We start from the raw sequence: 27,761 nt of genomic DNA, 5'->3' as shown, positions 1-27,761 counted from the left end.
GTTCTTAGATAAACAGGAAAGATCTTTTCTTAGACTAATTTTGAAAGAACTGGGAAAACCAATCTCAAGACAGTTCTTTTGAAAGCTATGAAAGTTAGGGGCCAGGCTAAAGTATAGTCCTTTTTAACTATTTAGATTTAATATTTATATATAAGATTAATTTATACTATAATTCTTAGAATTTAAGCTTCATTTACAAATGAAGTTTTGCTTCAAATTTTGTCTTTTACTGTAAAAATAAGATTTGTTTTATAGACAGAAGGTTGCATACCTTTCAAAAATACTTCCTTAAATTCAACATGCTTAATATTATCCATAACCATATATAAATTAGAGTAACCCCTCTTTGCAGGGTTAAGGCTGAAAATATTTATAAACTCAGGTATGTTTGTGAACATTGTGACGGAAAAAAGGATGTGGGTGTGGAATAGGGCCTTGCCACTATGGACAACTCCAGTTAAGCTGTTATCTTTTAAAATATTACTATTAAATCTTTGTATATATCAAAAAAGTTAGGATGGCTGAAGTCCAAAACTCTATAAATTCATAATCATGAGCATAAGGTACCTCCCATAAGGTCACAATATGTTTTCTTTTGTAGCTGTTACATATACCATAAATAAGTTATTCCTGACATCTGTAGAAAGGATAGATTGCATGCAAAACAACCACAAAATAGAAGTCTAGTATGAAGAAAGCATTACATGTCTCTGCCTTGATTCTGTCCTGTTATTTGCATAATTGGTAATCAGTAATTGGAGCAACTTGTGTACAGGAACAACCACAGCAGCAGTGGCAGCAGTCTTCTGTGGCTTGTGTTAATCTAAGTTCTCTCACTAGATCAATTTTTGTGAAAAATTCTATTTTGAAGTAAAATTACAATATTAGAAAAGAAAAAGCTTTCTCAACTTGACTTTCTTATATTTTAGCCTTAATTTCTCACCATTTTACAGAGGCTAAGAACTCCTAAAAGAGGGTAATCTTTTTCATTACAACATATTGCTACTATCCATGGTACAAATAATATCATTTCCTCCAATATAAGATGCATACACCCCTCAAAACATCTCATAAGCATTACACTGGGACAACCCATTATATGATCACAACATTTGAGCAACATATTTGATGTCTAGAAGTCATTAAAGATAAAATTTAGTCTTACATATATGGAGCATTGCACCTATTCTCTTTGCATCTCCAGGAACAGTGACACTGACAGGCAAAGAAGGGCATTCACATATATGTAAAATACCTGGTACAGAATCCATTTTCCCTAGAATTCCCAAGGGGCACTGCCACACTCTGTCGGGGAAACTCTTGTTTAACTAGAGCTGGCAGGCTCCAACACTGTGAGCTGTCGGCACCTGTGGCAGGAGAAAAGCCCAGCAAAATCTGTTTCTGAAGCAAGGATGTGTCCAATACTGATGGCCCAACGTCAGGCATTAAATCCCAGCAAGGAAGGGAGCTGGATTTTATAGCCGGCTGCTCTCCACCTGGGCAAATGCTGAAAGTAGCACTGTCCGGAACGTGAAAATACTGGAAAAAGACAATACAGAGAGGGCACACTTACTACAACAATGCAGCCAAGTTAAGTTTTAAAAGCATAGATTCTAAGAAACCATAACCGTGTATTCAAGTTGGCAATGTGGGAATATCAGCACAAGAAAGCCCTAATGAAACAGTGAAAGCAGTGGAAGCAGGGTCTGCTTTGCTGCACATGATAGAGTTGGGGTGACTTAAAAAGATGATGCATAGTTCTTTCTCCCAGGTATTGCAAAAATCCCCATGATACTGGCGTAGAAATGTCATGTGCTGGGGAGGGAGTCCCCTTGGACAGATAGGTATGGCTACACTGAAATGGTGTGGTGTGGTGGCAGATATTAGGAAAACAAATCTGAATAACATTCAGAACAGGAAACTGGGAGTTCAGAAGACAAATTTTATGTAATGCTCATCCTGAGGGAGGAGCAAACTCTGATTGAATTTTACACTGTTTCTGGCACTAGAGTTGCTGAATTTTAGACTTCAAAAGGACCTCAAGGGATAATAATATATTTCAATAATATATAATAAATAATATATTTGAATTTCCTATTTCACAGCTAAGGAAGCTGTTTGTTTTTGTTTTGTTTTGTTTTGGTAATGGGGATTGAATCCAGGGATGCTTAACCAAATCCCCAGCCATTTTATTTTGAGATGGGGTCTTGCTAAGTTGCTTAGGGCCTTGTTAAATTGCTGAGACTGGCTTTGAATTTACAATTCTTCTGCTTGAGCCTCCTCAGCCACTGGGATTACAAGTGTAAGCCACTGCGTCCAGTAGGAAGCTGCTTTTGACTGAGCTGATGACTTATCTGTCCAATAGCACAAAGCCAGGAAGTGACACAGCCCTGCCAGAAGCCAAGTTTCCTGCTTCCAGTCTGGGTTTTCCCACTGTTCCACACTCTCTAAGAGACCAGGGATTACCATGCCTCTTGAAAAATCCTAGACCTGTCTGAAGCAGAGTCATTGTTGGAAAAGGGGACACTTCTCAGCTATAGGGGCAAATTGAGTCTTTCTCTTCTTCCAGGAAGCCAAGGCAAATGGGGAGTCCTGGGTGATGTTGATGCTGCAGATGCTGCTGGCTACAGTCATTTACTGAGCACCTATCCCTTTTATTTACATTAATTTATTTAATCCTCATAAAACCTACAAGGAATACAAAATGATGCCCATTTTAAAGTTGAGGAAATGCAGGCTGGGGCTGTGGTTCAGTGGTAGAGCACTTGTCTAGCATGTGTGAGGCACTGGATTCAATCCTCAGCACCACATAAAAATAAATAAAATAAAAGTATTGTGTCCATCTACAAATAAAAGTATTTTAAAAAAATGAGGAAATGTCATCTGGCCCAAAGTCTTGGGAAGCCCTAGAGTGAGAAGTAGGACAATTACCTAGATGAAGGCTAATTATCTTGTCAAAGCAAATGTTGTTGACCTCTATTCTTTTTTCTTAATATTTATTTTTTTAGTTGTAGTTGGACACAATACCTTTATTTTATTCATTTATTTTTATGTGGTCGAACCTAGGGTCCTGCATGTGCCAGGTGAGCGCTCTACCACTGAGCTACAACCCCAGCCCCTTGACCTCTCTTCTTAACTGGACAATAACTGGGTACTTCTGGCCACCTATTTATTTTTATCAATGAACTAGGATGAAATTCTATTGTTCCACTTTTTGTAAATACCACAATACACTGTCAACTAAAAAAAAGTGTACTATTTTATCCTAATCGATCCTTCTAATACAATTTTTAGGAACAGAAAGTAAGGGGTAATAATAACTGCAAACAAAGGTAAAGAAAGATAATGCTTTTTTATATGATAGTTTCATTAACATAAAATAGCTGCATACTACTTGGCATACTCTAAGTTTTTTTTTTTTTTAATTTCTCCTTACTTTCTTTTTCATTGAACAAAGAGCCAAGTCAAAAACTCCTCTCAACATTCCCAGATGTATTTTCTATGTGTTTTGCCATTGAGATGTTAACATAAACAAGCTGGTACATTTTCACATTCACTCTTTGTGTGAACACAAAGCTCATTGCCCCAGATCTGTGGCTCGGTTCGGTTCTCGCCCTCCGTCCACACCAGCAACTCAAACCAGTTCCTCAGCTGCTGCAGCCTGCGGGACAGATGTGTTTTTTTTTTTTTTTTATGCAACTCAGAGCTGGTCCTCAGGCCCACTGTTTTACTAGTGGGGGTTCATTGAACCTGTGAGAGGACCATGCTGGAACCTCTGAGCAGATGGAGTGCAGGCAGAACTAATCCAGCAGTGTCAAGATCTGTTGTTTTTTTGGATTTCTGCCCATTAATTACAGAGCAACCATGGCTTTAATTACAGCCAAATAAGTGGATTTCTCTTTACCTATATTCAGTGCTAGCCTTCTTTGCCCTAGGCTATAAAAAGTTGATCCTATTTGTTGTTAATTCATCAAAACATAGACAAAACCATTATGTTATGAATTGCTTACCTCTTTTCCAGAATGGGGTTTGGAGACAGATAACTGTGGTTTATAAAATATCTGATACGGTGTGTTATTGATTACTGTAGTCTTGTCTTCAATCTGAATAATCTGTATACCTTGCTGTACCATAGAAGAAATGCAGAACTGACACAACTGTAAGATAATCGAGGAAAGGGCAATTTTTACAACATTATAAGGCATATGATTATTCTTTTTTTTTTTAAATATTTATTTCTTTTAGTTATTGGTGGACACAACATCTTTGTTTGTATGTGGTGCTGAGGATCGAACCCGGGCCGCACGCATGCCAGGCGAGCGCGCTACCGCTTGAGCCACATCCCCAGCCCCAAGTATGATTATTCTTTAAAGGTTATTTATCTATTGCTTTGCCCACGATAGTACTAGTTTACCTTTTTCCAGAGTACTTAATAGCATCCTTTCAGTCTCCAAAATGCCCTGGCCAATACAAGGCAAGAGTTGACAGCAAAGTACTTTAGCAAGCCAGTTACTTGTGCTACTGTTGTACGGTATAGACAAGAGATTTGTTTTCATATTATTTCACAGATTACTTCATACAATATTTATAAAGCACTTATACATAAACAAATTCCTACTCATCTTACTCAACAGGATTCAATTCAGCAACCCTTCTCCTCACAAGTACCACAGCAGTGACCTCACAGAGTGCCTTTAAAAGTGACAATGAAGTGCCTTTAAAAGTGACTTTAAAAGTGACAATGAAGATGAAGGAAACAATATGACTGACCTTCATGTATTGCTATATCATGCACCCCACCTGTTTTAAGTAATTTATGAATATTAATTCACAAATTCCTACATATAGTAACAATATAGGGTGATTTCTAGTATCCCCATTTTACAGAAGATGAAAGTAAGATGCAGAGGTTCAGCATTTGTCAAGGTCTGGCTGGGCTGGAACCTACATGGTCTGGCTCTGCAGTGCTGCTCCTCACCAATATGTGCACTGTTCTCCTTGCACTCCTGCATCCCATGTGGAACTGATGCTTGGAGGGATACCTGCCTAAGGATAGCTGTCCAGTAAGTGGCAATCTCAGAGCAGCAGTCCTCAGAGGGTGGCTAGAGCTTATATGGAGGATCTCCAGAAAGGGGTATTAAGTTCAAAACTAAATTTATAATAATACTGACATTATATTTTTCTTTTCACTTTACTTTCCTCATGAGCATATGGTGGAATTTCCCTGAGGCTATTATGACATACCATGTCACAACTCTGATGGCTAATGGAATATGTTTAAATTCTTGTGTTTAAAAAATTTCTCTTAATTTACAATCTGGTAAAATCTGATAGAACCCATAGAAACAAAAGATCTTTGTGGGGGTCCCCAACAATTTTTAAGCATATAAAGGAATCCTGAGACTGAAATGTTTGAGAGTTATTACTAAGAATAATTGAACATCACTATATATTCCAATAGTTAGTTCATTCATTCATTCATTTGCAAGTATTTATTTAGCACTTGCTGTGGCTACTTTGTGAGGTGCTAGAGGTATTGGGTGTTTGCCTATATTGTGTAACATTTTTTTCCAGGTTTTGATGGCAGTTCTCAACTTACAACTATTCAACTTTGGGTGATTCATGCTTACAGCTCTTTGCCATTTACACCCATGTTACAGCACTTTGGCAGGCAGGCAGAACATAAACATATGTTGCCCAGACAACCTTGAGGAAATGGATACCAGCCTTGAACACTGAAGAAAGACCAATTTCTTGTTTCAGGGAAATTTGTTTTTTAAAAAATGACCAAAGAACCCTAACTTTTCTTAAAAGACTCTTCAAAGATGCTCAAAACAACTTCTTCCCAAAGAAAGGTCATCCTGAATTCTACTATTCTGATAAAGTACCCCTTCTCCTTCTCATTTGGGATAGCTAAAATAATGAAGATAATTTTAAGTACAGCAAGAGACTTCCACATGTCACACTAGATATTATTCGTTCATACATACAATTTAATGTGATTAGTTGCTATATTATTCATCTAATTAGTTTTCATAGACTTTAGATTTATGCTGAAAAGCACACACCATTTGTATTTATCTAAATAACTACTTAAATATTTTTGTTTGTTTGTGTGTGTGTATATGTGTACATTCTCTAAAAACATGGGCACTAGTCAACTGTTGAAGAACAGTTGAAGTCCTTCAGTTGAAAACGTCTTATAGGAATTCCCTCTTAAAACATTGGTTCTACGGGGAAAACAGAATTGGTCCACATCATTTTGCTCAGGATGCCCTTTGCAGGAATATGACCTCTGCTCTAGGAGGCTTTGTTCTTTCACTCAATGCTTAGAATGTTAGCAACTTTACTTCCTGGTCTAAAAAAGGAGGCCAAGTACAATTTGTAGATATTTTGGAATAAGTTCATTCCCCTTCACATACTATATATAAATCAAGTGACTGCTGAGTGTTCTGAAAAGAGCAGTTATTGGATAAATTATGTGATACAACTTTTATCATTGGTAAAGGAAAAATATATTGTAAAACAGAAGTCTAAGAAATTAAGAAATAAAGTATTTTACTGCTATGTATTATTTAGAATATGTAATACCAAAAAGGGGTTAAAAAGAAAAGGTGGGTTTATATTAAATAGCTTAAGGGGATGGCACATTTGATTTGAGCCAAATCAACTCTGTCCTTACCTTCTGATGTCCTGGGAAAGCACCAAGTCTTATTTCAGCATCAATAAACCCTTCTTCGTCCAATGTCACGACTTCACCATTACCTCCATCTTTCCACTTTGGAGATGTCAGGTTATGGACTAGTTTAATTGCTACTGACTTGTGCACAGTGTTTGTATTTGCCCAATATATTCCAATCTGAAAAGCTTCCTGGAAAAATAATGCCTTAATTATAAAGTAATTTTTCTTAACTTTGGTATGTTTTTAAATCTCAATCCACAGGATCTTTTCTCATATGATATAATAGGTCCATTAAAGCAACCAAATATCATTCCACTTTTTTTTTATAATGGCAACATATATTTTATCTTTGTTCCTAATGTTAATTTTGATTCACAATGAAATTCATATTTATGGACAGGAGAAACAAAACAAACTTGAGATGTGACTACCCTATAAATACCAAGTCTTAAAGACTGAAGGTTTCATCTCACTTGACAAGAGAATAACATGCAATAATAGGTCCATACAGGTCAACATTCCAATTCTATAAGGTAACAGTATTTGATTATTAAAAAAATGAAAAATGCAATTGAATAAAGATGTTTAGGGACTGGAATGCAAAAAAAAAAAAAAGAAAAAAGAAAAAGGACTCTGAAATTGTTTTCTATTAGGAAAATATTTTTATTTAAGAGTTACTTTATTTTCTCAGATTTATGTCTATTTGAAATGATCTATCCTTATAAAGTTAGTTTTATAAATTAGAATACAAAATCTTCTGAAATTTTTATCTTGTGATTAGGTTTTTCTACCTGTGTCACTAATAATTCCATGTTGTTTTAATTAATAACTGGATAATCCTTCATAATTATGGACATACAATTATGGACATATAAAGGAAAAGGAGCCTGACAAAAATGGTGGTTCAGAAATCCTCCATACCTCACAGAATTCACAGAATTTAAGAACTGCAAAGATTATCAAGGGGATGGGTTAGCATATAGTACAACTCTGTATCCTTAACACACTGAGAGATCAATCTTAATACTTGTCAAATATCCCGCACACAATAGAAATGAGTATGTAATTAGTACAAGTTATCCAAATTTAATCATAACTCAACCATGAATACTGCTGATAGGGGGGGAAAAGACATCTGAAAAATCTTTGAATATCAAAGAACATTCCAGACTCCTTATGTATATATCTGTGAGGACAGTTTTCCACAATGGATTTATTCCGTTAAATCATAAATGCAACCTCAGAATAAAATCTAGTTGTTGAGAGAGAAGAATTATGTTAGTTTCAAAAGTTATAGTACCTGAAAATTAGGAGGAATAATAGTTTTGCTAGCAGGAACCTGTAGAACAATCTTCTCTCCTTCAAACAGCCAGAGGTCCCACTTGGACTGATTGATAAGCAGGGCCCAGGGCAGAAGTTCTATCAACAAAGTTCTAACATATGGCTTCCAGATCGACAGCTTCACTCGCATTGGGCTATCCCACTGACTCAGCTGTTCATTCCTGTTCCAAATACCACATCCAAGAGACTCAATGAAATATGATGACTTCAGTATTCATGAAATACGTTTAAGGATTCCAGACACACAATGCTCCTGTAGGGTACCTCTTCACATCAGTCATTCAATGCTGAATTTGCAAGCAGGAAAAGCAACTTCTCATGCAATTATGTTGTACATTACGAGTAAAAAAAAAAAAAAAATATATATATATATATATATATATAAATGTACCTACTAGATGACAAAAGATCAGAAAATCACAAATACATGCAAATACATTTTTCACACTATTTATGAGATCTTAATATTTTTGTGAACAGTCATTTCTTAATATATAAGTGTGTATAGAAAAAGATAGCTGAAGACTATTACCTGTCAGAATCCTTCTTAATATAGGGCCATGTGGGTTCGAGAGATTTTTCTGGCCCATAGAATTCATCAAGGATCTGATTAACTGTACCTCCAGGGTGTATCTTAGTGGCTATTTGTTTAATTAGGGCTGTTGAGATGGGGACAGCACAATCTGAAGGGTCATATTCTTCTCTAGAAAATGGAAAAAAAAAGTGTTAGATTTCTAAGTGGTCTACAATTTATTAAAAAAACCCTAAAAATGTACTATGAATCATACTTTTAAGCGAGATTGAGTCCATTTTCAGTGATTTAGGAAAGTATGATAGTTTTTGGATGATTTGGGCCTTGGCCTTTCCTTCTCACTTGACCCTGCTTGGGTGAGATCTCAAGTCATGCCTTCTTCCACTACAGAAATCATGTGTCAGTTAAATTTAAACTAAATTATATTTTCTGATGACCTCTCCTGATTGGCTCTTTCTTTCTCTTGTTTTGAGTAGTAACATTTTTATTATAAGGGAATAATACACACTTGAGAATGGGAGAGTGGGCAATCATATGGAAGGAAGAAAAGAGGGCAGAGAAGAGGGTGAGAAGAGGGAGAGAGAGGAAGAGAGGACGAAAGGGGGAGAAGGGCAGGGGAGACACCCAAAAAACAAAACTCTTATTTCTAATCTTGATGAGAAAGGATGAATTTTATCTAAAACTATAGAGGAGGATAAGAGAATAAGAAAATACTAGGCAGGGTAATTTAAAATAACATTCTCCTAAGATAAAAATTCCATTCATGCTCCTCCAGCCCCCAACAGTACAAGGTTAATTTTCTACTGAATTTCTCTTAGGAATATAAAAAAATGTATTTTGCTAATACCTTGCTTGAAATGTTAGGTGATGTACAAGATCAGGTTCTATGTTTTGCAGTGGTTTTTCCTGCCCTCTTCCTGGAATAATCTGTGTTTCATTCAATCCCAGACTCCTTTTCTCCAAATGTATGATAATGGGGTCTGGAAGATGACTTCTCATGATAAAAAGAGGGCTGAACACAATCTATAAAAATAAAAGGACAGAACAACTTTCATATTTGCTTTGTTGCAGTATTCCAGCTGTTTGATGCTGAAACAAACTTGTAATAAATCTCTTCCCTGGGTCACTGTGACCTTAATTTATTTCAGAACAGGAAAGGTCAGAGTCATATACCATATTTTAGGATTGGGAAAGCACTCACCATTCGTTGTTGCACTTGAGAGTTGGGTTCTAAAGTCAAAACTGTACACCAGACATAAATAATGGAACTGTTTGAAGATGGCACCTGCACATGAGATAGCAGAGGATTCTATTAAATACTGAACTGCTTACTCTTTAATCAAAATAAGACACAGATATAATATCAGTTTGGATGATAAAAAATAATTTCAAGTTAGATAAAAAGCCACCAAAAACAAAAACAACTATGCAAAAACAGACTTCATCATGGCATAAAGCAAATGCACAGTGGATCGATGGGGCCAAGTCTTTCCATAAAGAACATTTCAATTTTAAAGCTGCTTTATTTTAGATTCTCATCCCTGGATCTCATATTCTCATTCTCATACCTGGATGACAATGCTATACTCAGAGGCTTTGGATTCTAGGCACACGTCTCTTGACCAGTCTTCATCTCCTTTGGCCTTCACACACAACTCTGTCAGTTCACTGTTTTCTAATATGTACGAAGGTAATTTTTGTTTGGCTGTGAGGCAGTCAAAATGTTCTTGAACTACAGCTTGTCCATCTTGTCCAATATAATGCTGAACGACTTTTAGTTCTATGCTTTGAGACAAATAACTACAGATGATCTGTCTTCCACAGATGATAATCTAAAAAACAATTTAAAAATATAGAAGGCTTCATGAATTCAGATTTCATTACATGTAATCATTTAGATAGATATGTTTATGTTAATGAAAAACAAATGAAGTAATTAGTTTAATATAAGAAAGAAAAGAGACTTAAAGGAAAGAATTTTGTTCTGTCATGTTGAGCTGTCAATACATAAAGGAGAGACTCATAGGCAGGGTCCAGTGCCCACCCAGAAATACTGACCAGGTGTGCTCTAGAGAGAAGATGAAACCAGAGACAAATATTTGTGAAAGAAAAGCTGTGCAAATATGCATTGACAGGGGATAGTTCACTTGAAGGAGAGGGTGCAAGCTCAACTCCAGAAATTGATACTGTAGGGACAGACTCAGGGTGAGAAGTCAGAGAAGGGGCCAGATGAAAAGGGGTGAGGAAGGGTAGAGGTGAATCAGGAGAAAGTAGGTTTGCTGAAGCCATGATATAATATTAGTTTGGATGATAAAAAATAATTTCAAGTTAGATCAGAAGGTGGTGATTAATCTCATCAAATAATGTATAAGATGAAAAAAATGGGAGTTGAAAGTAAGCATTAGCTCTGGTAACTGAATGGAAAATTGTGGTCTATCTATTCTTTGAAGCTGATTTCTTATAGTTTATTGTACTCTTATCCAGGAAGAGATATCTGAATACACTACTACAAATGATCTTTGACTGAGATACCTCATTATATTTTACTTTATTCAGTTTTTTTCTACATTGTAGAAGTATTTTAACTTTATAAAACACATAGAATTACCCATTAAATTCTCAGACCTAACTTTGTATCTGGACAAGAGTATAGTTTATAATGGATATTAAGAAATGTTTCTTAAATTGGTTGAAATTGAAAAGATATTGGAAAATTTACTCTTATGTAGTAAATAATTTTAGAAAGCAAATACTTCTGTAATAAGTATTCACCATGGTTATACAAACAGAACTAGTTCACAAACTACATTTCATATTTTTAATATTTTTATAGATTATAAAATAATAACTAATACATATAGTATACTAAAAGGTCTAAACATGTGATGATTAACTTTAATGTGTCAACTGGGCTATATTTTTATTTTTTAAAATATTTTTAAGTTGTAGATGGACACAATACCTTTATTTATTTTTATGTGGTGCTAAGGATGGAACCCAGTGCCTCACACAACTGGGTTATATTTTTAATCAAACATTATTCTCAATGTGTCTGTGGGGATGTTTGTAGATGACATTTACCTTTGAGTTGGTAAACTGAATAAAAACAGATTGCCCTCCCAATGTGAGAACATCACCCAGTCAACTGAAGACCTAACAAACAAAAAATGCTTATAGAGAAGGAACTCATTCTGTCTTACTACTTGAGTCGGGACACTGGTCTTTTTTGGCCTTTGACCTTGAACTGTCACATTGGCTTTTCTTGGGTCTTGAAATTGCTAGCTTTTGGACTAGCACTTTTGCCACTGGCTCTGCTGGTTCTTAGGCCTTCAGACTTAGACTGGAAAATGACCTATCAGCTCTCCAGCATACTGACTGCAGATCTTTTGACTTTTCTGTCTCTGTAATCATGTGGGCCAAGAGATAATTAATCATTCCCCCACACACTGCACATGCTATATTGGTTCTGTTTCTCTGGAGAACCTTATATAGAAAGTATTTCCCAAATTAACCTATTTATTCTATTCTCACAGCAACCTTATAAAGTAGGTGCTATTATGTCTCTCCATCTTAACAAGTAGAAAAACCACAGGCACAGAGATGTTGAATAACTTGCAAGTTGGTACCCAGAAAATCTGGCCTAGAATCTGTGTTGAAGATCACTTTTGATAGTCTGTCACTCATAAAATTAATACCTATTCATAAGAAAATTTAGATTCCCAAGGAAAGAGGGTAAAGGCTGATCACCATAACACAAATGTGGCAGATGTCATTGGGTTCCCTTTCCATAGCTGGTCCTTCTTTACTCCTGCTGTTAAAAACTGATTTGGTCTAGGTATCAAAAGATAGTCAAGCACTCAGGGGAGGTGGATATCTCCCTTGAATTTTGGAGGCTGTACTGAAATGGGTAAAAACTAATCCTGGTAAATCCATTCCCTCTTAACCAATGATTACCTTAGTGGTAAATGTGTTTTGGCTAGTAATATGAAAAGGAAAGATGGCAAAGGCTTGGAGAAGATTTTACTCCTTGAAAGAAGGGAGACAATTTGAGAAGAGAAAGTTCTCTGTTATGGAAGATATTATAAGAGGATGTACATCTTGAGATCAGAAAGGCACATCAGAGGATGGCAGAGAAGCAGATACAGTACTGAGGTGCGGAGGTCACCAATACCAAACCCACCTTCTTCCTTCTTTTGATGTGAAACAAAATGTACAAAATAGGAATAATAATAATAGGATCTACCTCATTAACTTGCTATGAAGATTAAAAAGTATATATTTGTTCAAATTTTATGAGTTTATTACATCTTTTTAAAGATAAAACATTTGGAAAACAACTATATTGCAAATAACTTGTATTCAGAATATACAAAGAACTCTTAAAATTCAATAATAAGTAACCACCTAGCCTTTTTTCTAAGTTGAAAAAAAAATCTGAGCCTTTTCACTAGAAAAGAAAAACAGGTAACAAATAATCATATGAAAATGTTCAATATTATTTGCTATCAGAGAACTGCAACTCAACACAAGATAAAATTTTGTCTCTACATACTTTTAGAATGACTGCAATCCAAAAAGAAAAATACTAACTGCTGCCTAGGATGCAGAGCAACAGAAACTCTTTTTTAAAAATATTTTTAAAAATTGTTTCTTTTTAGAAATACATGACAGTAGGGTATATTTTGACATATTATACATACATGGAATACAACTTCCCATTCTTGTGGTTGTACATGATGTGGAGTTACAAGGCTGGTATATTCATAGGAAAGTTATGCCATATTCATTCTACTGTCTTTCCTATTCCTATCTCCCCTCCCTTCCCTGCATTCCTCTTGTCTAGTTCACTGAACTTCTATTCTTCCCCTCCTGCCTTTGTTGTATGTTAGCATCCACATATCAGAGAAAACAGTCAAACTTTGTGTTTGGGGAACTGGCTTATTTCTCTTAGAATGACAGACTATAGAGCCATCCATTTACCAGCAAATGTAATAAAGTCATTCTTTTCTATGGATGAGTAACACTCCATTGTGTATGTATACATTTTTTTTTTTTATCTATTCAACTGTTGAAGGGCACCTAGGCTGGTTCCATAGCTTAGCAACTGTGAATTGAGCTGCTATAAACATTGATATGGCTGCATCACTGTAGTATGCTGATTTAAAGTTCTTTGGGTATATACCAAGGAATGGGATAACTGGGTCAAACAGTGATTCCATTCCAAGTTTTCCGAGGACTCTCCATACTGCTTTCCAGAGTAGTTGCACCAATTTGCAGTCCTATCAGCAATGTATGAGTGTACCTTTTCCCCGGCATACTCATCAGCATTTATTGTTACTTATATTTTTGACAATTGCCATTCTGACTGGAGTGAGATGAAATCTCAGAGTAGTTTAAATTTGCATTTCTCTAATTGCTAGAGATGTTAAATATTTTTTCATATACTTGTTGATTATCCATATTTCTTCTTCTGTAAAGTGTCTATTCAGTTCCTTTGCCCATTTACTGACTTGGTTATTGGAAAAAGCATATTTTATAAACATAATTAGTTGATACTTTTCCCATGTCATCAAGAGTTCTCTGTGACCATCTTTTTAAATGAGCTATTGTTTACACAAATAAATATGATTATTTTTGAAGGAACTATTATTTATCCAAAAGAAACCTACTAGATTGATAGATCAAAAATGAAATGTCATTTTTGTTCTACCTTGTGCCATTTAAATACTGGGATTCAGTATTTTCTTCAATATTTATTTTCTAACTATCCATTCATTTGCATTTTCTTTAGGAGCACATGTTTAAAACCAAGCTACATTTCACTGTTATACTTCCCTTAGACATGAGAGCCATTATATCTTTTAAAACTATGTTTTCAAAATAATAAACTAAAAGTCTATGAGCCCTAAATTAGCAGGCAAGCTTTTCTTTAGCATATGCTAGGGATTACTAGACACTCAAGAAAAAGTCTTGTGATGCCATAACAACACCTAACTTTAAATAAGCATTTGAAAACTTGGAGGCAGTATTTAACTCTGTTTTTATTCTTGATATGCTAAGCCTGGCAACATGTGTGCACCACTCTTGCCTTACAACCTTTGGACCCCAGGAGATTTAGAAGAGAATTTTGCTGTCTCTCACAGAAACCACAGACTATCTGCAAGCATCTGGGACTCACTTTGTTTAAAGACAAAGATCCTCTTGGTGGGTTTTTATAGTTTCATTTTCAACTAAAAAGCCTGTTAAATAGGCTTTCAGATTTGATAAAAAGATCATCTTTACAAGTGGCCAGGGAGGGAAGACTACTAGGATAAAGGACAATCCAAAATGGCCACTCCTCTGAGTGGTGCTCTTTCATGGTTGTGGGTTCAGGAGAGTTCTGTCTGCTCTTCTTCAAAGTGGCCAACTTATAATGCTTTTATTTTGAAAATTATGGTTAGAATTTCAAGATTAATTTATCAGTTGAAGACAGCTACTTACTTTTTTTTAATGTAGGGTTTCTCTTTAATACATATTTCCAGCTTTCACACTAATTCCCCTGTTTTACCAAAGCCACAAAGATGAGCATTGAAGATTTCCACATATGATTTTACTTAGCAGGTTTCAGAACTCTTATTAGATCAGTGCCAAGAATAGTGATATTAAAGAATAACTCCAGAGTACCAGATGCACTGGAAAATGATATCTTATCCATGATTAAAAGTATGTGTATAAAGATGCAAATATACATACATTTGGGCTTTTAGAGTGGTGAAGGTTTATTCAATGAAGGCCTGGGAAACACAGAAGCAATGTGTACATGAGTAGTCATATAATGTATAAAGGTCCTGGGAAATTTTATATGTGGTCAATTTTGATTCAGTTGTGGGAAATGAGAGGAATATAGGAAAGGCAGAGTACAGATAACAAAACTTCAATGTTAAAAAGAGCTTTAGCCAACTCTCCATTATCCAGGGGCATATTAATGTGGTTAAGGTACATGCACTCACCTCACTAAATAAGTCTTGGTAATTAGGCAGCTGCAGTTTATTGCAAATTTCCAGGCCCAGGTGGAACAGAAGGAAAGAAGCCAAGATGTGAGGGAGGCAAATATCCATGGAGCTCTTCTGAAGCTTGATTCCTTCCTTCCTCCCTCATCTCTCCATCTGAGGAAATCCTATGTCTCTCATGTACTTTAACTAGACCTAATCTGGATGTTAAACTACCCTGACAATAAAAATTAAATCCAATTGGAAAAGACATTTAAAATTTTTGCTTGTGTGTGTGTGAGTGAGAAGGAAGAAGGAGAAGGAGAGAGGTAAAATTTTGTGAGAAGTTTTTAGAAATGTGTTTTTTAATTGACCAACTACTTTGACATTTGATTTACTGTTGCATTGTGTAATATCTGTGTAGAAACATCATATTAATTTATCCCTGAAACTTAATATAATTCCTTGAAAATACAGATCTATGCAAGAATGAGGTGCTACTGTAGGTTAACACCAAAAAGTCCAACTAGTCCATTCTCATGCCTGAGAATATATTTCATTATAATAATTTTAATTGAAGTTAACTGGACTATGAGTGAGTTGGGCACACTGTAAGTACTCTGTATACACAAACTCATTTAATGTTCACACTAACTTCCTAAGGAAGCCACAATTACTATCCTTATTTTATAGATAAAGAAACTGCTTCAAAAAAGGTGAAATGATTTCCTTAAGATCACACAGTCAGCAAGGGGATACAGATGGGTTACCTAGGATCTTAATTGCTAGGATATAACACTAAAACCATTTCTTGGCACCATTTCACTAATTAGTAAATGTTCTAGCAATCACATGGAGAAGAACTGAAGAAACTGTGGTCCCTGGATCAGCAGAATCTGCCATCACTGGGAACATGTTAGAAATACAGGCCACTCCTAAGATCTACTGGATCTGAAACTCTGGGGGAGGGATCCAGCAATCTGTGTTTTGATAAGCCCTCCAGGGATTCCTTATGCGCAGCTGAGAGAGAGAGAAGCCTGGGCCTAGAGACAAAGAAAACATGCTAGCCCCCTTCACAGTTTGAAAGACTTGAATATAGAGGTGAGTTGTCCTTATTACAAGGTGTTGTGTCTTGGCTGTATACACCTCACAGTTCTGAACAATGCTAAAAGCTTGTGGAATGGTGAAAGGTTTTGGTAAAATTTGGGAAGAACTTTCTAACAGTTGGTAGAAATCAACAACAGAAAGGGCTGTGGATGAGGGGATGGGCTCTCATCTGAATTCTTCAAACAGAGGCTAAGTGATCATTTCTCAGACATGCTAGTGAATGAGAAGGTAGATGAGGCATTTCCAAAAGAGCACGAGTGGAGAATCTGAACCCCAGTTGTATTTGTTGAGCAGGTCTTTACTGAGTGAACACCAAGTAAGAGCACTCTAGGACTGATGGCAGTCAGGGGCACTTCCAGCTCTTTCAACTAGCTCAAAGCTCACACTAGTAGTTTGGTCTCCCATGAATCCTTCAAAAAAATCCATAAGATTCATTTATCCCATCTTTGTGTCATTTTTTTATGATATATCATCTGCTTGGGATGTTCTTTCTTAATCTAAATTCTAATATTTCCCAAGTTCTAGCTTAAGTTATATCTTTTAGTAAAACCTCTGCTTACTCTCAATTCTATACATGGCTGAATTTACATACATTTGCAATTTTAGAGCAAAGATTGTGTCACATACTTGGTGTCTTCCACTTTACTCTGTTTCACATCTTAAGAACTGTAGGTGACCAATACATACTCTGAGAAATGACATCTAATCGAGAAGAGTCTTCACACTTCTTCTCTGGACTCCTCTGCTATAGTTCTCTTTTCATTTTTGTTGGTCATACTAATGGAATATGAAGCCCTCTCTCTGATTAGGTGCAGACCAAGAATGTACATGGTTCGGGGCCTACTATTCCTCTCTCTCCAGTTGCTTCCTGCTTGTTTTTGGCACAGGGCAGCAGAAGAACTCCTGCTGCTTGATAAGAGGAGCTCCCCTTTCCAGGGCCCAGTACTGTTTCTATCATGTCCTAGTTCACATACGCTCTGGCTTGACTGCTAGAATCCAGATGCAGATGTATATGTGAAAACTCTTATGACAAATCCAGTTATTATGTGTGTGGTGAAGCCAGTTTTCAGATTTTAATACTTCCTTTTTTTTCCTTTCTACTCTTGTCATATGCTCCAAGCTTGAAAAACATCTTTTAGAAACCACATTTTCACATCTTAGTAACACAAAAAAAGTGTCAGATACTTTTTTCCCTTCACAGTCTTAGAACTTCAAAAACAGCCAAAAGGAAGTTTTATAAAATACGTAAAAATATGTGCTGAGAGCTGAGGTTTTATATGCCAAGAGTTAGGCTGCAGTGAATTTTTACTGCAGTTAATATTAACTTCTTGAAGAGAAAAGCTTGCTGGAGACCCAGGCTTACCCTGTCACGGGACAATATCACAACACTTTCACACAGCTTCTTCTCACATGCTGCAGAACCAACTCCTGGTTATCCACTGGTGGATTATCTTGGGTCCCCACCACCCCTTCTTCAGTTCCATTTCAGTAAAGGCCTTTGGCTATTTCACAGCTCATTAGCACCTCCACCAGAAGGTAGGTGGTGACAGGGAGAAGAGGTGAAACTAAAATCAGTAAATTTTACGGCTCGTTAGCAGCTCTTGTAAAAGATGTGGGACAAGGGGTTTGATACCATCACCATCATCATCATCATGCTCATCAACGAGCACTTATTAGGTGCCCATATGCATGGTTGTAGTAAGCCTAACCACTGTGATATTTTCATTATAAATTATTTACATTTATTTTAAGTTTCATCTCTACTACATCAAATATATGAGATGTCTAGGACATGAATACAAAGAACTTACCTGTTTTTGCACTCCATTGAGTTGTTGAACCTTGATTATGAGTGATGCAGTTCGACCCTTGTACTGAATTGTTCTAATAAACGTTCCAGCGTGGTCCACACTGAAGGGTTCTGACCAACGCCAATTGCCCCAACCTTCAATACAGATGTGCAACAGCTGGAAAGAAAAACAATAATCGTTACAATGCCAAATGTGCCAACAAAAATCTAGTCCTAAAATGAATGTCTCATTGCTGGAAAACCTTTCTATTTCTAATATCTAGCATCTGTTTTCTTTCTAACCTGCATTATTCATCCATTTCTAGCTTATTCCACCAGGCTAAGAATAGAAAATATGCCACATAGAGTCAATGTAGTTTTCCAGATCACATTTTAAACCTTCTTAAAAATAATGGTCCTATCACATAGTAAAAGGCCTGTTGAATATCTGAGAAAAGACCCATTTCATTCATTTTGGAGGACAATAAGGTTTAAATATGAGATCAAAGAGCCTTGTCTTAACTGATAGGTTTTTTTTTTTTTTTTTTTTTTTTTTGGTACTGGGCATTGAACCCAGGGACACTTTGCCATAGAGCTACATCCCAAGTCCTTTATATTTATTATTATTTTTTATTTTGAGACAGGGTCTCACTATGTTGTTTGGCTGGCCTTGAACTTGAACTCAGACTCCCATGTCACTAGGATTATAGGTTGGGTATTTACCACCATTGTCCAGCAGTTTATTCCTTCTTATAGTTAGGTAGTAATAAAAGCTAAGTTTGGTTTGTGGCATTTTATTATTATTATTATTTGGGCACTTGAGGGTAAACTTATTTTTTCCCTCTAATCTTACAGAAGAGTATAGGTTTTGTACACAAAGGATATATCAGGATCAGGGTGTTAACAGTGGGTAGAGGCCACAGGGACATTCAAGCCAATAGGAAGTCTTTTCCTCAGCAAGTCTGCCAAGGCCTACCAGATTTTTCTATGCCAAGTTTGGAGGAGATCACAAGCCTTACAAGGCTGTCATTTCTCTGATCAAATAACTTGGACGTCTTGGAATGTCATTTCTTATGGTCCTGCTATCTGTCTTCTGGAAACATCTCCTTTCTGTAGTGACATGGAATATGCTTATAGTAATCTGAGATGGGTATATAACAGGGGGTACCCAAGGAGATAGGATGTTGAAATGGAATGGTAAGATGTTTGTGGAGACTCTGGTTGGCCCCAGTTATTCTGCTGTGTCTGCTGCTATTGAAGGGGCACAGAACCAGAGGAGCCAGTCCAGTGGGCCTGTAGCAGGTGCATGGCATTATTTTTTATCCTAAATTACCATTCCTTATTTTTTTATTTTGATAAAGAACAAAATAGCAATTTGAAGATTTTGTTCATTTAATATACTCTCCTTATGAGATCACAATATCAAGTTAGAAATACCTTCAGTATTTTGATGTAAGAGAAAATCTTTGTTCTATTTTTTTTGCAGTATTTATTTACTGTAACTTTTACAAACCGACTCTCTTGATTCATATTTTAACTTATTCATATATTTTGCCACTTTTGGTACTATCTGGATTTCTTCTGTAGTTATTTAATTTTCCTATTTTGACCCATTAAATACAGCTAAGGAAATCAGTTTATGTGGGCATTCCAAAGTAATAATAATTATAAGTACTTCTTTAGGACATATTTATATGAAAATAACAATGTTCTATCTGTTTTTAAGTCACCCAGTATCATTGGTCATCCAACATGCGTTTTTATGGATGAGTAAGGTGGGGTCCTACCATGAACAAAGTATTTTAAAAAACATAACTTATTACCCTGTCTTTAATATATGGCCCCACTCTGGTTCTTTCTCCACACAATTGCCAGTGATTCTATGAAATCAAAAGCCTACCAGTGATGACTTCTAAAAAGGAAGGCTAATAGCTAAGAAGAAGAAGAAGGAAAAAACAAACAAACAAACAAACTAAAAACCTAGACAGCAAATACCTTCATGGGGAAATAGGGTCTTACATACTCTTTCCAACATAAAAGTACTAGAATATCTTTGATGTTTAAATATAAGTTACAGGGAAGAAAAAAGAATAGCAGTATTTGGAACCGGGTCAGTTTTTTATAGCAGCAATTGGGAATAAAGCTCAGGGCACATACAAAACTAAAAGAAACAAGAAAGTTGTTTTCTTTGGAGAGACTAGTAGCTGGAAACGACAAAAAAATAATGAGGCAAGGTACTTAAGGTCAAGTTCAGCTATATTTTTCCTGAACATTCCATAGACTCTAGAGATAGCTTTAATATACACTATGTAATTTTAATTGAGAACTGTTCACAATTGTATATGAGCTCAATGTAAGATAGCTGCTTTCTCTGTGTACCCAGCTTTTAATAACTGAATGTCACCAAGGAGTATGCTGTCAGGTTTTTGCCTGGCAGCTATTTGTTCTCAGAATGTGGGAATAGATTATTTTTTTATAGAATTATAAACTTTGATCCATTTGGATTTAGTTCACAAAGAAAAGTTAAGTGGTAGAAAAACTTTTATAACACTTCTCCTCATATGTATCATTAATTGAATATATGTGAAGTTTGGTCATTTGTTAAAAAAAATACCTAAATATTCAGTAGTAATTTGATGTATATAACTTATTAGGAAAGGAATTAAATTCTTAAGAGAGAAATCTGCACAAAGAATTTGAGGACGCTCAGGAGTACTACATTCCTCCTTCTCAGGGTGTAATTAACCCCATGCTTGGGAGCCTATGGCCCTGGGTTTGGGCACTGGATGGCAGTGCTCGGATACTCCCAGACATCAAGTCAGGGTGGGAGGTGGTATTCTTGCTAGACCCACTGACTCACTTTCACTGCTACAGTACTAAAAAAAATCTCCATTTAATAACAAATACTCATGTATCTATTTTCATTTCTATACAGAGGGAAATGTAAAATCAGGTACAAAAATGTGAAATTTGTGTTAGACCATTTGATTTTAATGAGATCCCCCCTCCCCATTCATCCAATATATTTTCACTATGTAGGTACTGAATGGAAGGTTACTATGCTAGGCCCTACAGAGAAAATAAGAAGGAAGAGATGTGTTCTTTGTCTCACAAGGCACTTTTGATCTTACAGGGGAAATAAGACAAGGCAAATAATAAACAGGAAGCAGTGGGAGAGGAGCATAGCCCTAGAGTAGTCCAGAAGAGGGAGGGCCTGCTTCAGGGTTTTGTGACTGAGAAAGCTTCATCATTAGCTGGGTCTCACCTTGGGTAGGATTTCAACCCACAAAGATGACAGCGGGCTCCTAGGCCAAAGAGACAATATGAAATATGAAAAGAAGAAACCATGCTTAGGGCAAATTCAATAGCCTTAATTGGCTGGATAAATGGAAATGTGGAAAAAAAGAGTGGGGGATAGGGTCAGATAGGTAGATCTGCCTGGTAATTCAGGAATTTGAGGGCAGTCACCGAAGCCTTCAGTTTAGTGAACAATGTACTACCACTACCAGAAGAGTAACTGCGGTATGTGGAGGAAGAAAAATTATAAAAGGATGATAGCAGTGTGGGGAAGGGGAAGGCAATAGGCTTTTTCCTCTTGCCTGGATACTGAGAAATTTTTATGTTCTCTTATCAACTTGGAAATTTTCTCTCACTTTTTATTTTATTTCATTTGTTTTTAGTTTTCTCACCTTTTTAATTTTCCATAAGGCATCAATATTATACTGTCATATATGCATATGTATGTGTATTATATATGTATTTGCTTTTTTAAAAAAGTAAAGAGCTCTTCTTAGTCTCTTATGTCCAATATAGGCACCAAAAATGTATTTAGAAATTAAATAAAGGCCACAAGTATTTCCCAAGGAAGATCATTAAAAAAGAAAAATCCCTTCTTTCTCTCATGTCATATAGCTAACTTTCAATGCACGCCAGCTAATGAAAAGGTATCACCCATGATGACAGGAAGACTGAACTGTTCCCTCTTTGGGTGGTAGCTGAATTTCTATTAGCAGACCTAGTAAAATATTTAACTCCTCATTTGTTCTAAGCAAGTCTTTTCTTCAGCTTTCCTTCAAACAATAACTTTACTCTTAGAATATGAAGACTTGGAGATTCTGAATAGCATGGTTCTGGGTGGGAATCAGTCACTTTAAATCATGTGTTGGCTATGCAGAGAGGGAAAGATATGGGACAATAACAGGGAAGGAGGAGAAAAGAAATGTAAGTTCACTGGGAGCACTAGAAGACAGCAAGCCTTTCAAAGGTGTTGCCAGTATCTCACTAAGGCCCAGGCTGCCACCATGGTGACAGAAACACTGGCAGCAGCACCATAGCTATGGGAATACCACTTGGCTCCCCTTCAGCTCCATGTCCTATAGGTCCATTCTGCACCTGTAACCTGTGCTGCACTCTCAATGACACAGCATAGCCTGCGTTACCACACAGGGCTACCACATCCCGGTGCAGCAGGTTCTTTAGGTCTTGACCATGTAGCCAGAGGATCTTATCACCTACCCTCCAGGAGCAGCCCATCCAGGGCCGCAACCCCATTCTCTTTGATGAGGCTGAGGTAGATGCCACTGTCTTTAGAGACATGCTGCTGATCTGTCCCACCCACGATGTTGAAGCCCAGCCCTGAAAGTCCTCCCATGAGATCAATCTCTTCCTTGGTGACCAAATAATCCTCTCTTCCATTCATGTTCTGCTGCTCGCCTGCTTCCTCCTCGGGTCAGCTGGCGCTGTGCACAGGTGAAGGTGAATCAGTCTCAGCCCGGTGTCCCAAGCACAGTCCTTTCAGTTTCCGAAGCATGCTGACCCGGCCAGGGCACAGGGAATGCAGGGAATCCTGGCTCTCGCCTTCTTTTACCTCTTTTATTTCCCTTAAAGATGCACTTCCTCCACCACCTTTCCAAAAAATCTAGTTTTTTCATTCTTTTTGGTCCATTTAGCTAGTATGTAATATTTTCCACTGTGTGTGTGTGTGTGTGTGTGTGTGTGTATGTCAAATAGAAGCCACAGGCCACAATTGTTGTGAGGTCCCAATGGGCTATGTTTTCTGTTTTTCAGCAGAACCCCCAGAATTACACTGGCATTTAGACTATATTCATAATTTTACTACTGAAGACCCCAGATAGGAGCATATATAGCTCAGTTCTTCTTTTTTTCGCCCTGTACAAGCTAAAACTTAGAAGTAGTCATCAGGGAGGACCACACACAGTGATGTCCAAAAGAGGAATTCCTGAATCAATATTCAGAAAAAAAATAAAAATAAGATAAAACCTTGGAAAATAGAGTACACCAAGAAAGAGAAAGAGCAAAATTAGGCAAAAGTTTTATATTACACTTTGAAATACAAATGATAAAAGTACCAAATATTTTCCATGAATTTATGTATTTCATTATTCATTTAAAAACTGTTATCGAGACTTTTTGTACCTCAATAACAGCAAATTAAAATTTGTCTTCGGACTTCTTTGTGGTATTCTTTTGCATTTTCTGGTTGTTTACCCCAAGTGATATGTAATGTCCAAAGAGAAACTAAAAATCTAAATAACTTCAAAAAATTTCCTGTTTCATTGTGTTCATCATAGAAATTTTAGGGATTATAAAAATTATCATGAAATCCAAGGGGAAATAAGCTATTGAGTATACATTCATTTATTTATATATTATAATATACAAATATCTGGAAATGTTGTCTATATTAATACATTAAAACTTAGGTACCAAGCATTTGTTAGACTTTAAAACTCATCACTTTATGAGTCTAATGCACACTGGTCACTCAGTAAAATTAAATAAATAAACGAATAAAGCTTAATTAACATAACCAAAAGTAAGCATCCAAAACTTTTAATGGTGACATTTATATATAAAAATATCATAAAGTGAGCATTAAATTAAAATATTTAGAAAAGTTTATGTGTTCTGCATGGATATTAAATGAAACCACAAGTCAATGTGATCCCTCAGATCCACAACTCAGATATTATAATGTTGATATTAAGATATCAAGTATACCCCAAATAATAAAACAGATGAGCTTCATGAGTGAAAATTAAATTTAAATATATTTTAAAATTTTTATGCAAAATATTATCTGGAAAGCAAATTAAACAGATCAAAGTAAATTGCTTATTTCAAATGAATGAGTCTAAGTGGAACTGATAGTACATTTCACACTGCTAAGTTAGCGTAAAATTGAAATATGTTGCTCATTGTGGCTTTTTCAAGGCAGTTGGATTTCAGGACATTAAGGGTATCTGAAATAATGCTAAGAACCGAGTAGAAAAATTTCTAGATGATGGCTCTTGTTTAATGTCATCATGACTCAATACTAAAACTCTTTGGACCCAACGTATATCCATTCATATTTATAGAACACAATCTGCCATCTAAAAGAAAGATTAGGTAAAAATAAATAAAACAGAATTGTTTGTGAGTGGATACCTTGGATTCTTTGTTATGGTTTATTTTGGTAGAAGAAAGGAAAAAAGAAAGCAAGTTAAATATGAAAGTCTTTCCAAAGCAAATTTGCAGGAAGTGACAGACACTATCATGATGCAAGTGCTGGGCTGTTTGCTTTCCAAAGAAATATGAATATGTGTAACTTTCTCCTTCAGACTGAATTCACTGAAGGCCACAAATACTATGCAAGCAGCTTGAAGCAATCTCTTTAAAAAGGTTAACATACAAAAGGCTGGAATAAAAATTGCAATGGGAGGGTAATACTTACATGAAAAATCTTAGTTTCATAGTTAGACTCATCAATTCTAAGAAAGAGTTTATCCCCAGGTGATAATATAAATATGTGTAAAGATTTATCTAGATGTGTGCTTATTCCAGAATATATTATTTGGTAGCACTAAAAACTGATTTAAAAATACAGTAAAAATAACAACATCTATCATTTATAAAAACTTTCTATGTGCTTGGCTAAGTGCTTTTTATACACTATTTTATTATTCCTTATAACAATTTTGTAGGGTAGGTACTTTTTTCCCACTTTTAAAAAAATATTTATTTTTTTAGTTTTAGGTTGTCACAACATCTTTATTTTATTCTTTTTATGTAGTGCTGAGGATAAAATCCAGTGCCTCACGCATGCCAGGTGAGCGCGCTACCACTTGATCCACATCCCCAGCCCTTTTTTTTTCACTTTTAGAGATAAAAAAAAAAAAAAAAGCTAAGGTATACAGAGGCTGAGTGACATCTTCAGGGTTGCAGAGTTGGGGAGGGAAAATATGGGATTTGAACATGTACTAACTTACAGCTTCTATTCTTAATCATACTTACACTGTAGTCCTCTCAAACTACTGAAAAAATTCACAGCATGAAAAAAAAATGCTAACACTCTGTTAACAGTAGATTAACTGAAAAAACTACAAAAAGATATGTACTGTCATGTATATCCAGAAAGAACAACAACAACAAGTTTGGTATGTGTAGTGTGTGAGAGTGTGTGTGTGTGTGTGTATGGGTTGTGGAGTTATATATTTAAAAAATTTTTTTTTTAGTTGTAGGTGGACACAATCTCTTTATTTCATTTTTATGTGGTGCTTAGGATCTAACCTAGTGCCTCACGTATGCTGGGTGAGCACTCTTACCACTAAGCCACAACCTCAGCCCCTTGAGTTTCCTTTTTTCATGTGTTTTGTATAATTTCCAAATTTTAGACTGAATTTAATTATTGTTTTCAGATAAAATTAATGTTAAAATGAAAAAAATCTAATAGTATATAGAGCTTGCATTTTGAGTAAGAAATTATACATTTCTATTTTAAAACCCTATATTCAGTCTCTTGAATGAAGTTCTCCATGTGTCCTAGTCAAAGTCACTTGTACTCTTGGCACTTTGCTAAGAGGGTGACTGAATCCTTATTTTATCTCCAGAGCCTCCATAGTTCTTAGCACAGGGTCTGGTTTGCTAAATTACTTTATTATATAATCACAAGATTCTTAGAGTAGTTTAATGTGATGATGTGAGATTCCCCCCACCACCCGCCCAGGATTTTTTTTTTTTTCAGTTTAGCCAGTATTTTTAAGGATCAAGAGCTACTAAATATTTACCATAAGCCAATTAACTGTGTAATGAATGGTGGATACAGAAAAGAATGAGACATTTTATTTGGGTTAAAAATCCTTTCAATATAGTGGGAGAAACAGATAGTCAACAACAAGAGTAAACTGCAAAATTAGAGAGTTAAAAAAAAAAGTTGTAGGAATCCAGGTGTTCTGGGGAAGTTAAAAGGCTGACAGAGGACAGATTATACTCCAAACAAGTAACATGAAAAAAGGTTGAAATGGAATGAAAGATGACAGTACTGTTATTTCTGATAAACCAAAGTAGGCAACAACCTAACTTGCCATGTGGCTACGAGGGATAGAATGGTTCTTTCTGTACAAAATTAATGTTTCCAAAGCATATCAACTGTATTACAAACAAAGACAGTTCATAAAAGTGATAAGCTATGGCTTCAAACTAATTGTGAAAACAACTTCTGGTTTTACTTCTTGCCAATATAATTTGGAAAATTAACTTTATATTAAAAATTCATCAGCTTCCTTTCCTCTAATAGTTTTGATCATCACCCAGGTGGAGCCACTGAATATTGATCCTAGAAATGACAAAGTCAAAATAGAACAAAATTCATTGTTCTAGAAGATCAAATCTTACTCATGGTCAGTCAAGAGGCCTGTGTGACTAGCTTGTTTCACTTAACATGATATTCTCCAGTTTTATCCATTTACCGGCAAATGCCATAATTTCATTCTTCTTTATGGCTGAGTAATATTCCATTGTGTATATATACCACATTTTCTTTATCAGTTCATCTGTTGTAGGGCACCTTGGTTGGTTCCACAGCTTGCTAAGTGAAATAAGCCAGTCCCCCAAAACCAAAGGCAGACTGTTATCTCTGATATGTGGATGCTAACCCACAACAAGGGAAGGGAAGATTAGTTTACTGGATTAGACAAAGGGGAATGGCGAGAAGGGAGGAGGAATCACAGGAAAGACAGTAGAATTAATTGGACACAACTTTCCTATCCTTATATATGAATACACGACCAATGTAACTCCATATCATGTACAACCACAATAATGGGATCCTAATTGGAACAGGTTATACTTGTTCTATGTATGTATAATATATCGAAAGATACTCTACTGTCATGTATATCTAGAAAGAATAACACAACAAAAAGGCCTGTGTGTAGACTGCTAGGGATACAGAGAAGGGAGGGTTAGGGAAAGGCCTTGCCTGAGGGAGTAGTAAAGAAAGAAATGCGAAGAGGCAGGGAACTCTTAGGTCAGTAACTGCTATTTCCCCTGGAACATCAA

The 27,761-nt window shown here is 36.0% G+C and overlaps 1 protein-coding gene and 1 pseudogene across 7 annotated transcripts in view; both read right to left on the bottom strand.

Annotated features, from left to right (window-relative positions):
* Vps13b (vacuolar protein sorting 13 homolog B) overlaps nt 1-27,761 on the bottom strand; it is a 756,023-nt gene that overhangs the window by 43,081 nt on the left and 685,181 nt on the right. For all 7 annotated transcript variants that reach the window (XM_046464889.2, XM_046464891.2, XM_046464888.2 and 4 more), the window contains 9 exons: nt 18,442-18,597; nt 10,124-10,387; nt 9,757-9,840; nt 9,403-9,578; nt 8,556-8,726; nt 7,983-8,184; nt 6,683-6,871; nt 4,011-4,157; nt 1,256-1,539 (listed from right to left, as the gene is read on the bottom strand). In XM_046464889.2, coding sequence (XP_046320845.1) covers nt 1,256-1,539; nt 4,011-4,157; nt 6,683-6,871; nt 7,983-8,184; nt 8,556-8,726; nt 9,403-9,578; nt 9,757-9,840; nt 10,124-10,387; nt 18,442-18,597 — 1,673 coding nt within the window. The remainder of the gene's footprint in view (nt 1-1,255; nt 1,540-4,010; nt 4,158-6,682; nt 6,872-7,982; nt 8,185-8,555; nt 8,727-9,402; nt 9,579-9,756; nt 9,841-10,123; nt 10,388-18,441; nt 18,598-27,761) is intronic.
* LOC131424961 (synaptojanin-2-binding protein-like) lies at nt 21,061-24,060 on the bottom strand (annotated as a pseudogene).

Source organism: Marmota monax, unplaced genomic scaffold (assembly GCF_021218885.2).
Source record: "Marmota monax isolate L192 unplaced genomic scaffold, Marmota_monax_Labrador192_F-V1.1 WCK01_AAM20220418_F8-fsc00003, whole genome shotgun sequence".
In the NCBI taxonomy this organism is placed as follows: Eukaryota; Metazoa; Chordata; class Mammalia; order Rodentia; family Sciuridae; genus Marmota; species Marmota monax.
Note: the sequence above shows the minus strand (reverse complement) of the source record. Positions and strands in the feature narration are given on the sequence as shown.